Here is a 13,018-nt window from a genome sequence, read left to right on the forward strand (position 1 = left end):
AACCGGACCAACAAACAAGCAAGCAAAGAAACAAACAAAATAAGAAATCAAGCAAACCCAAACAAATTCAAAACAAAAAATTAACAACATGAAGAAATATAAGATGAACAAGATAACAAGCAAAATCACAAGTGGATAGTCACTGCATGTCATCAGAAAAGAGAGTATTAGAAGTTAGGAAAGTTGATTATACCGGCTTCTTTGCAAGGGGGAGAAATAGTTCCTCGGTACATTTTGTCTTCTCTACATTTCCATGCGTCTCCCACTGCCCCCTTCATCACCCCCCCCCCCCCCATGTCTCCTCACGTATAAAAATAAGGGTTTAAACTGTGTTGTGCGTATATGTGGTGACTGGTTTTTCTGAAGATAGATTCCACGCCATGTTTGAAGTTGACTGTAATGAATAGACTTCAATCAGACATTCAAAAGTCTACTATTGAAGTCATGACACATTCATCTCCTCCAGTTCTCAATATTATGTGGTCGCTCCTCTGTCACTGTCTTGTGAAAAACATGTCTCATGTCGCAACTTTTTAAAAAGGAGAATAACATATACTTGTGCCACGAGAACTGAAAAGCAACACTCCACTTTTGTAATTGACCAAGTTTAAACTTCACTGCTATGTCACGTGCTCCAGTCTATCTCACATTGAGTGTCATTTGATTCTGGGCCTCTTCAGAGCCCGGCACTAGTTTCAAGGTTTCTGGTGACCTGCATGAGTGAATGGAGAGCGAAAGTTAAGACTGGGCTGACATACTTAAGTTACTTGAATTTTTAAAAAAGATTGTCAAGGGTCTCGGAAAACATAAACCGACTGAAGATTTTATCATTTCCGCATTGGACAAACAGACAATTGAAAGTTGTTGGAACAATTTCAAAAAGAAGGGATGAATTACAGCACTGCAACTTTCTTGTTGACCGCGACGATATTGAAGATGCGCAGTCGATATTCAGTTGACATGAATGAGATTGTCTTCCTGGGCGTGTAATAGGAGTTGTATATTTTTCTATCCAAATTTCAAGCTGTCACGGGAACATCCTATTGATCACTGACAACATTGTTATGTTTGTTAGATTCTTGCGTCGTTTCGGTCATGCTCTCATTATTGATTGAAAAAAAAAAAACAAGAAAAAAAAAACCCGGAGAAATGAAAATAAAAACATTTTGTGGCAGTCAATAAGCGAAGGTCGGAATGGTTTCAGTTAAAGTGGCAGAAATGTCCCACCATAATTTACCGGAAAGGGCAATACTTTCAACAAGGATGTTTTTCAGTTGATTCAACGGGGCACCGTTGGAGCTTTTTTCAAAGAATTAATTCGAAGCGAAAGCGATAGAAAATGATTAACCAGGCTAAAATATGCAACTGGCCCCGAATCATTCGATGTCTTGAATTTGTAAACAGGAATTGAACTCTTGGACGTGCTGCACGGTCTGACTGCTGTCAAGTCACATGATTCCAGTGAAATGATAATAATGATAATAATAAAACATAAAAAACAAAAATAAACAAAACAAAGCAAAGGTTAAGCGGGATTGAGTTCTCTCCAAACTGGTAGGAGGAAGGAGAGGAGCGTAGGAGCCAAATGGGAAAGGGATAATTGCTTTACTTCCGGGAGGTTTACTATATACTGCCATGGCACATTCACTCACTGCCACCACACGCTACCCTGGGAAGACAATGATGAAAACTGGGTGGGGATTTTATACTGATGGGTACATTTGAAATGGACAGATTTTGTCTGTTGCTAGGCATCACTGGTGGCTTTGAATGAAATGTTGGTCTCGTGTTTTAGGTGGAGCAAGAATAGAAAATTTCACTTATATAAGGCAGCCAAAACATTCGTTTGGAACAGGCGATAGGATGTATCCCTTAAAATTTGGTCAATTTGGCATTCGTAAAGCGATTTTTGCTTCACTCTCAGGACACACAGATGCAATTCACAAGGTAGATGTTTTATATATATCCATGAATTCATCCCAGTATCAGCGTGTCCCTATTTTCGAGACCACAGAAGATTTTTTTTTTTATTTTTTTTTCCAACAGAGGACGCTTAATTTTCCCATTACGAAGACCCCGTATACTTTGGTAACGATCATATTTTATTTGGAGTTGAACTGTTGTCCCCCCCCCCCCTTCTTCCCAATGTACCATGACGCAACCTCCCAAACATGGTAGGATTTAGAGGAGCAGAAATGCTTTGAAAAGCTATTTTATATAAGGTGCACTTAATGTTAAAAAGTTGATGTGATTGTAGATGTGAGTAGACCACAATCGGACTGACAATATTTTTAATGATGTACGCAAGATCAGTAATTTATATTGTCGGAAACTTTGGTATCAATGTACTGTAATTTCCAATTTTTACCCTTTGTGGTTTTTTTTTTAATACATTATGATCATGAGAGAAAGGTCCATACATTGCGCTTTACATATTTTGCTATAATATACGTGGGCTCTGTCTTTGATAATTTCAGATGAGTGGCTCAAATATGTCATAATCTTTATGAGATACGGACACACATTTTTTGATACAGGTATGAAGGAAAGAAAACAACATATGCATTTTTTTCTGAAGCTAATAACTGCTCCCCTCATTAACAGCAACATCGAATTGACCTATATGCAATGCACTTACTTGTATGAATAGCCCATTCCCTGAACAGGCACGCGTCCTTGTCCCGACTCCAGCCGTGGCGGGCCGCGTGTTTCCACGGAATCTTGACGATTTGTTTCTCCTTGTCCAGCCAGTACAGTCCCGGTATGGCATCCTTCTCGATCATCTTGATCAGCCAGTCCCTCAGCCGAAGTCGTTCAACACGGCTGGTACCGGGTCCCGACATCAGCGCGCTCGATACAGCTCCGTGTTGAAAGCAGCCGACGGAGGTCGACACCGCCTGAGTTGCGGCGGGAATAGTCATCGTCTGCACGCCGTGCGAGTCTCGTGTAGGAACGAATGGATTGAGTTCTGTGGAGTCGGTGTAATGTGCACCACTTCTACACGAAAACTCGGACGGAATGTCTGTCATTATAAGTCCAGGCATTGTATGTTCGTCGTTTCTCGTCGGAAAACGATCGGTCCTGCAGAAGACAGAAATGCGAAACATTGTTTTGTTGTTGTTGTTGTTTTCAACGAAAGTTTAGCACATATATCATGGCAGACAGGTATCATGACGGATACGCCGAGTAAGTCCCGCCGACACTCACCTCTCACTGCATTAATGAGGCGAACCACGGCTCAGTGAGTGTTGTGCGGAGATGCCAGACCGTCATATCTCCACCATGATTACCATTGACCTATAAACTCGATTAAATGCAACGGTGACTGGAAGGAGTGTCATTCATTTAATTTTCAACAAGAGGTTTTACTAAGACTTAGCTGTGCATTAGTCTGAATTCCTACCATCATAATCATAATAGGTCATCTCCAACCCACCAGTGCTTGGTTTACATCAACTCTCAGAAAAGCGTGATTTACTATCATCCCAAGTTCATGCTCTGGGGTAACGCGATTAGGCCTACACCGTGTGGGTTATCGACAAGTTTTTCTTATGAATCACGAGGGGTCAAACAGAGCTGACGATTGGCCACGACCAAACAGCCGAAGGGTTGCGCAAGCGCGCTATGTAAAGTTAGCTGCTGCCCTTTTGGCAAATGAAAGTGGTTTGAGTTTGATAAATAAAGGCCCAGTGTGGTGGGGTGTGAGGTGAAATGATGAAAGCGTTTAGCGACAGGAAAATGTACCATGCTGTGTGAAATTGTGTCAAGGGTTGTGTTCCTTACATAGTTGTGGTAAACGATATATGAGAAGTTTGAGTTAACGCCTTAAAACATTTTGACGTGCTGAGGGAGAAATAATGATAGAGCAATTTACTGAATATCACCACGGAGCTTCCTCGATATTACGAAGTGACTGCAGCAATAAGATTTTCCTCTTTTTTTTTTGGTCTTCATTTAGACAGTTTTACAAGATTCTGTTGTTTTGTGATCAACCAAACGGATCCATGATTTTAAGCATCCACAATATTTGACAAAGTATATATTTTAATGTCATGGGTCACTTGCAACTGGGTATGGCGTTTAAACAGATGTTCGTATACTTTTGAAATCATATTTTATAGGTTAGTGTTGACACTATACAGTACCAGGAGTTCTTTCAGATAGATACCTGTAATATATACCAAAAAGTGACTGCCCATAGAAGATTTTGTCTTCTGTCACCTAGTTTACAAACCTTTTGTGTGTATGTGTGTGTAAGTAACAATACAAACACATCATCTTAATCAATTGTAATATTTGAAAAAAAAAAAAACCAGAAATCAATGTCATGGGACATTTGATCATAGCGTTCATCAATCAAAAAACAGAAGTTCGCATTCTTTCGTGATGATTTCGCAAATATTTTGACTATACCTTACAGAGAATTCTCGCAAATATATAAGAAGAAATATAGTGTATGTATTTCAGTTACAACCCAATATCAAACGCATCTTAATATTCGATTCATGACGTAATAGCATTAATGCTATTTCACTAACAGAACAATTAAGTATAATTCATAAACAAGAAGAGCTTAAAAAGATGTTCAGGACGACTTTGATGGTTTAATTCGTATAAAATCATGAAAGTGCCATGTTGCATTCATTGTGGTCAATTTCTTAAGGCCACCTTTTACTGGACATGTATAAATGACCGTGTAAATTTTGATTGCCACATGTGTTACCTTGCACAGTTTATGCCATAATATATTCATCGTAGTCAATTTTTTTTAAGGAAGCCTTTCACCTGACATGGACAAGCAACCGTGTAAATTTTGATTGCCAAATGTGTTACCTTGCACCATTTATACGAACATGTCATATACGTACGGGCTGCATTACACACAAAACATTAGTTGTTGAGAGAAAAAAAAAAACATCCTGAATGTCTCCCTTGTATTGCGTATTCACCCCATAGTAATTTCAGAAGCCTGTCAATTTCAAGCGGCATTGCGAATCTAACATCGTTGTTAGCACTAGCACATCTTTCATATTTACGCCTGATCTCTTTGGTCTCTGAGAACATCATCGTTGTCGGCCAACTAGTTTGACAAATAATCCCTAAGAAGAACTTTATAATAGAATGGAAACAATACAAAACATAACAAATCTGTGATGTGCAGCAGATTGTATAGTGTCTGTAAATATTGTAAGTTGATTTGATGATCCAGAGTCACAATTTCAAATGAGTCATCCCAGAACAGCCGTCAAAACATGGGATATAGAAACACAAAAATATTGCTGTTGCCTTCTCAGTACTTGGTACATAACCACAGGACCGCGGCCACTGGAGCTACGGCAAAAATTTAGGGTGAGCCTGAACAAAATGGGAACAACATAAAGAAACACGGTGATTCTACTTCAAAATGGCGGATCTTGTGGTTGTGGTTTCCTTCACGTACCTAGAAGAGTAGTAGATCCCTTCCATTCTCACACAGTGCCGAATGCAAAGGGGCCTTTGACATCAATGAAGACGAACAGATCCCACGAAGCGACACCCTAAAAGATGCCGACGGTCTAAGCTTGACTCACATATCATGATATCATAAATAATCATTCAAATTCAGCATTCACACTATCCCCTGTCCGACTGATTGTACGAATAAACACGGAATTTAGGACAGCGTCCCGTCTGAATCAAGGGAAGACTTCGAACGTATCTGTCGGGGCGGAGCTGGGTGGACAGCAACAGCAAGCAGAGAAGGTCGAGAATTGTCGACAGTGTACGAAAAGATTGCGGTTGGACGAGCGTTGCCGATCTGCCGATATTCTTCTGTTCGTCGTTTGTGCCCAGTTGTGAAAGGTAAAACCGACACCTTGTCGCCAAGTTTATGATAGCATTGTCTTCTGTTCGACTCATAGCATGATATTTTCTGGGTGTCGAAGGCGGATGGAAACATGTCATATTTCTCGAGTTGTGCCAACTCTCGGAGAAGGCCGAGTGCGACCAGTTCGGAAACTGCTGCTGCTGCAAATGGAACAACCACACCACACCGGAGCAGGAAGAAGGTTGCTCATCATTCTTAATTTCTGTCACAAGTTATTAATTAGATAAGGCAAATGCACTCAAACAAGGCGCGAGATAATTCATCGCCCAACAACAAATATCGAACAACGAAGCAGAATGAAAATAATTCGGCAGATCCTCAGTACGGCTTCCGATCTTCGTGAAAAGGAGCACGAACAGTTACAAGACATCGCAGTCAATCACTCCGGGGTTTTTTTCTTCCACATTCCTGCAAAAATTTGCCCCAAAGAATGACAGAATTGTCTTGAGCTTGTCGGAACATGAAGTATACGTCAATGACATGATCGCGATTGAGTAATGGCTGCATCGACGGGTTGACGAACTGGTAATCGAATGTCGTCCAGAAAGAATGGTCATAAGAAAGGGTGAAGCTACACGTTAAGTGTTCCTCATAGGAGTGAGAGGTACCTACTATGAAGAGACTACATGGAGGGTAAAAAACGAAAGAGAGGGAGAGGGAGAGAAACCAACGCACGTGCTAGCAATGTGACGAACGCCGAATGACTGAAATCGTTTTTGCTTTGTGATAGAGAGCTTACAATATGGCGACCAATTACGAACGATGACGAATCCGCGCGCAAAATCGAAAGGAGTAGACACACACGAAAAAAGATGGTGGTCTGTCCTTATTTGCCTTTGTTTGTGAAGTCCGTTCGAACCCCCCCCCCCCCCCCCAAAAAAAAAGGCAATAAAGGCTGCCTCCCAGTTCTTTGTCCATTTTCCGTTCCAGAACTTGAAATAGAAAGTGTATTTCTGGTAATTACCTCTAAAATGCAACACTGCCTTGGTGGACAGACTTTTTGTCCATTTTTGGTGCCCAAAAACTGATGCGAATCGTGTTGCATAAGAGATGGGGCACTGCATACATGCACCGCAAGAGTGTGCCATAGTATATAATTTATGCTGTAACAAAGAGAAAACATTTCAGCCGTGATTAAAATAATCGAATAGCTTACGATTCTAACTCTGAAAACAGCTCTTCTCCATTCCCAGAATGACATTCGTTCTGCTCATCCAAACTTGTGCCGTAATAGTACTCCATGGTCCCAGGTGATTCGCTCAAATTAATTGGTAGCATCAGGTTGTTGTGATGAAGTACTTATTCTGTTGAATATGTCTTATTGAGATAGACTGAAAAGTGATGTTTGATTTATAGTTTAAATCCACCCCAGACCTCCCGGATGTAAGGTATACTAGTATACCTTACACAATATTATATTTGTATTGTAGTTTTTCATCCATCGCGCACGTGATAATTTGGGGGGAAAACTCGCTAAAACTTCATCTTTCATTTTCAAATTTCACTATTTATATTTTGTAACTTTCCAGTGTTATGCCAAAGTTTTGCCATCCTTTTAGAGTCGAAGGAGACTTCCTCCTCATCCGGGTGGGAATTTGAATTCATCTGGATGAGTTGACAATTTTCATGTAGAAAACTATTGACAGAGACTTGTACAAGAGAGAGAAAAAAGAAAGAATGAACTAGCCCACGCGTTTCATCTGCCCAAACCATTATGAAGACGAGGTGAAATCAAGATTGATCGGATTATCACGAGACAAATAAAAACAATCAACTCATCATCATTATTTACGTTTCCGGTGAGCATTGCATCAACATCAAGCTTTACTTCTGCACTAAATTTACTCCTGCGTTTGCAAAGCATCAAGGGATATGTTAGACGTTGTAGATTAATCTGACGACCAATCAGAAAGAGTATTTTAAAAAGCGCATGACTTGACAACACAAGTAATTTAATACTTTCCAGTTGTCACACTCAGTAATTTGAATTGAGTTTTACCGTCTCATAAAAGGAGTCGATCTCTTGCAATATGTATTGTTTTTCTTTTCGCGACGTATAAATGTCACTTCTTCAGGGAGAGAGAGGACTAATACTGGTAGAAAACAAATTTCCGTACTGGTTGAACCAAAGGCTGAAGTAGCCGTTAGTATAAGGAACACGGTAACGTGCTTTTCATCTTGTGAATTATGATTTGCACTCAACAGACAGACTTTGATATAACAAATCGAATGTGAACACCCCTCTATCAGTCTCATTTATTTTTGTGTGTGTTTCAACAACAAATCGCTTCAACGCCGGGCCAAGACATACTTTGGACAAACGCTAGTGCCGTTCACTTGCCACCGACTCCACAAAGGGAGGGTCATTCGGCACTTCTCGGTGACAGTCGATGGCCATTCGACTCTTTTTCGGTGACAATCGATGATCCACTAAAACTTGAAGAAGCGAGCGGTAATGGCTTTGTCACTGTCATTTCGTCACAGTTAGCGTGCACTTTTTTTTATTGATAATGACGTCAGAAGATGTCAGGTGACTTTCATCTTCCATCTTACAGGCGTGCATCCTTGCCGAATGTTACGAAAAAGGCAAAAATGGTATTCTTCATTAACCAGGGTGACAACAATAGAAATTTCTGATATCAGTTACTAGTACTTTGTTCCGTTCCTCTTATACCATATCCAACTGCGCACATAGTACAATTTTTTCGTGTCAATTCTTTGTGATATTGACAAGAGTTATTCATTTTCTGTCTTTTCCCTTGTGCACAGTAATTTACTTCTCCCTCACATTGTGAGTACACCAAATTCCCTAAAAATAGCTTAAGTAGTACCAACATATTAGTACCAACATATATGAATGATATATGAATCATCAGTTGTGGCCAACGTCCAGCTACGATATGGAATTTTATCCCCCCCCCCCCCAAAAAAAAAAAAAAAATGAGAAGATTGTGCATTTTCGTCTTTATGATTTGTTTAGTTAGTTATGATAGATTTGTACGAAATCAGTTTGGCTAAAAGAATCATGCACAGGATCATGCTTTAATTCAACTTTATGATAATGTAATAAACTCTTTGATATGTAACTACAATGTATATGCATATATGTTGTTGGTATATTTATGAACCTAAGTAAAGAATTTCATACAGATCACGACACATTAATTCATCTTATTGTCGTCAGTATCATTATATATCCTTTACAATGCACTTTTTTCCTATATGCATTATTGTAATATTGTCTGGGACCATTGTTATAAGACGCTTTAAATTCGTTGTTTTATTGCCGACAGAGGCAATCAAAATATGTTCACGCTCTACGTATTAATAGCACATACTGCTCCGTTATTCAAGCAGCTAAATGCATCAAAAATAGATGATATGAATAAATTCCAAATTGATGCATTCATATACAAACATACCTGCTGCAGTCAGCCCCTTTTCAAGACTTCTTCGAATATAATACAAACATTTACTCGTACCCTACATATACACTTAACAGATTTCCACATACGTGACATAATCACAAAAACCCTCATAGCACACAGGTCAGTCGGTCAACACTGACCAGACACATGGAAAGGCTTTTACCCGGTTCCCTGAAAACACGAACATCATTGTTTTCCTTTAAAAGCTAACAACAATAAATACATTTTAAAGCAACATACTAAATGAAATACAACTGCATGATTTACCCAACCCCGTGTTTAGATTCTGGTCTCATCCCCTTAGTACTAATATTGCATTGATATTAAAGAATAATGATATAAAGAAAGATATTATTCAGAGGGGATGAAGGTTTAAGTGTTAGTTTCTTCACTTTGGTGACAGGTTCGAGTCCCACTGGTTCCTTTTTTCCTACATGTTTGTTAATTTACAGATCAGCAGTTGCGATCTTAACAAATTTAATTTGTAGAGGGAGACAAAGTGAAGAAACTTGCACCTGAATAATGATATATATCACATGGGCCCACCACAAATACCTAATGCACATTTAACGCGCATAATAACACTACCTTCATGGAGCTACTAAGGTTATATAGCTCCGTGCTATCTTACATCTTTCTTCCACTACATACTATTGCAAAAAATCTAACTTTTGTGAGAGGAACACTTGAACTAAATCCCCCTTTAGATAGGCCGTCAGCCCAGTCAAGCTATGCCCACGCTGACGGTCTCCTGCTTCCTTGTTGAATCAACTTATGTGCTGCCTTTTATTATATACACCATAACTGTTTTATATAGCAATTATACTGTAGTATTACATGAGATTGTACTATTTTTTTTGCTCCTTTCCAAATAAGCTATGATTTGTTCAATTAATTACAAAAATGTAATTCTATTTTGTTTTGAATTGAGAAGCAGAATAAATGTAAATTTTAAAGATATATATTTATAAGTACTATATTCCTTTTTGCTTAGCATTTATACTTTTATAAATATATATTTCCTTTTTTTCGTAATGCGCTTTGAATATGCACAGCTGTGTCTGAAATACACGTGATCATCTTTCCTTTTAATTACAAGTGCAGGTAATACATACTTTTAAAAAGTGTAACACTGTCAAAATGCCGACATGTTTTATACAAATTGACGGCTACGGAACAACAAAGAATACAGTCCCTGATTTGACTACACCTTAGCTTTACATGACATTTTTCATTACGACATGTTTCAAATCTTTCTGAAACTTAGTGAAAGGTAACCTACATGGGAAAAAATACAATGTTTTTGCCTTTCCGTATTTCTTTTTGTAAGTCTAGGGCTACTTTTGATAACTAAGACTTTAATTTGTCATTAGAAAAACCTGCCATGAAAAGTACGCGAGTGTTAAACTGCAAAGGAAACACAGGTCATTATTTTGGGCTTCGAAGAACGCTTTCTTCGCTTTCTTCGAAGAACGATTTCTTCGAAGAACGATTTACATGACTTGTGTGATATAATCAGCTGATGATTTTTCAATTTCAATGTCAAGTGAAATCACATTTTAAAATATGATATCTTAAAACACAAATCTATTTCATTAAATCATATTTTTGTGTCTGGAGGTACATGTACTGCCATAATGGTATCATAGCACTGTCCTGATTATGTACTTCTTCCGAAATTAGACAAATACAAATAACGTATCGGTAGAAATAATAACTATACTACATGCGTCCACTGCCTAGCATTCTTGTCTTTCTTCTTCTTGTTCTTCTTCTTTTGCCAAGATGAACTCATAGAGAGCCATGAGTGAAAAACCTCAATGCAATTGATAAAAAAGCTAAACATTTAAAGTCATTTTCGTTGAAACTGTTTATTTTTTAACATGTTCTCACCACCATAGTAACGCAAAGTGGTAAGCTACATGTTGCAGCGGACTACGTTCTGTTTGAAAGTATATAATTTGTTTCTGTTTTGCTAGTTTTCGGAAGTGTCATCGTCCAGTTGGACAGAACACACAAACATATACTGAGTACTAAATGCAGACGTGATCCCCTAACAAAAGATAACACCTGTTCGACTGGAATTGAAAAAATCACAGAGAGAACAGTTTCGTGATTTGTCCGAGTCACTTCTTCAGCTCTGGCTGATTTTTACAAACAGGTCCAGTCGAATAGATTTAATCTACATACTTTTAGCATACCACCTGAATGAATCAAAATCTATACATCGAGATAATACCTAGTATTACTACCTTTATTGCAAACACGTATCTGAAAAGAGGATTAAAATGATGATGAAAATGGTGATTTAGCATAGCATTTTAGGAGAATACATGCCCATGATAAATGAGACAATTTTAGTATTGGGCCTTGCTGTTACCAAAAGCAAATTAGATAAGAAATCAGGTCTGAACGAGGACCATGAAATAATTTCTCAAGCATTGTTCCTTCATCTCAGGAAGCGCAGTGTTGGAAACGAAATGTGGAGCTGCGTCGTTACAAGTTACCTGAATAAAGTTTTAGCCCTTGCGCGTGATAATTACAGTTGTTTTGATGGATTTATTTCACTGGTATATTTACATTTCAGTGGCCTTCAGGGTCTTGTTTATTGAACCACATCTCAAGTAAGTTACTCCACAGAACACCACTAATCACTACTAATCTAGAGGATGTATCCAGTGAACAAATTACAATTTCACGAAACCCTCTTGCCGTTGCCATCTATTTAAATTAGCCACGAGAATACGTCAGCACATACACAAGATTTTTTTTTTTTTGTAATGTGTCATGCATAATGCTGTTCTCAAAACAATTTTATTTGTGTATTATCTCTTGTACGTAACGCTGGTGGAAGGTACATTTCCAAATTCCTATTTATGGACAATAAAACATTCAATTCAATTCAACTGAATTCAATTCAATTCTATTCAAGATGAGAAGTGTTTACAACAGCTATACAGACCTTCGACTGATACTGTGTTTGTTGAATGCACATAATTATGATGCATTTTTATTCCCATGCACTTCATGGCAAGAGTTGTCGTATGCATGACAATTATCACAAAAGATTATTTACACATGCACACACACACACACACACATACACACATACATATATATATATATATATATATATATATATATATATATATATATATATATAAACATTAAAACATTGGAACAGAATGCGCACTACAGGTCAACCTCACAGTCAGCGACATGATAAAACCTGCTCAAATCTTTAAGTGCTTGTAATGAACGTTAACTCTTAAAATGAAGAAAGAACGCCGGAGATACAATTTGCTGAAAGGTCAAATGTCAATATTCACTGACAGATCTTTGGACTCGGATAATGGTGGTAGGGTGCGGGGTGCACGGTAACGAATTACGAAGAACTCAAAAGTACGCATACACACGTTAATAATAATATAGTGTGTGCGAGTGTGCGTGTGTGTGCGTGCGTGTGTGTGTAAAGCAAACATAATAATAAGACCTACTTCAAAAGTGATAGCAAACACGTTGTAATCAATATAACAAACGTCTCTCTAGAGTGGACAACTGTAGAAATCTGATTTAGAAATATAGGTCCATGTTCACACGCTCGTTACAAATTGAAATGGACAACATATCGTAAAGAAAATGGCATCAGTTCTTTTCAGAGAAAGAAAACAACAAACAAACAAACAAAAACGATGCGTTCATGAACCCAAAGAGCATTGCAACA

At 38.3% G+C, this 13,018-nt stretch overlaps 1 protein-coding gene across 1 annotated transcript in view; it reads right to left on the bottom strand.

Annotated features, from left to right (window-relative positions):
• The window catches only part of LOC140229246 (uncharacterized), an 18,145-nt gene extending 15,038 nt beyond the window's left edge, over positions 1 to 3,107 (bottom strand). The window contains exon 1 of the mRNA XM_072309523.1: positions 2,639 to 3,107. Coding sequence (XP_072165624.1) covers positions 2,639 to 3,107 — 469 coding nt within the window. The remainder of the gene's footprint in view (positions 1 to 2,638) is intronic.
• Between the last annotated feature and the right edge of the window lie 9,911 nt (positions 3,108 to 13,018).

Source organism: Diadema setosum, chromosome 5 (genome assembly GCF_964275005.1).
Source record: "Diadema setosum chromosome 5, eeDiaSeto1, whole genome shotgun sequence".
Taxonomy (NCBI): Eukaryota; Metazoa; Echinodermata; class Echinoidea; order Diadematoida; family Diadematidae; genus Diadema; species Diadema setosum.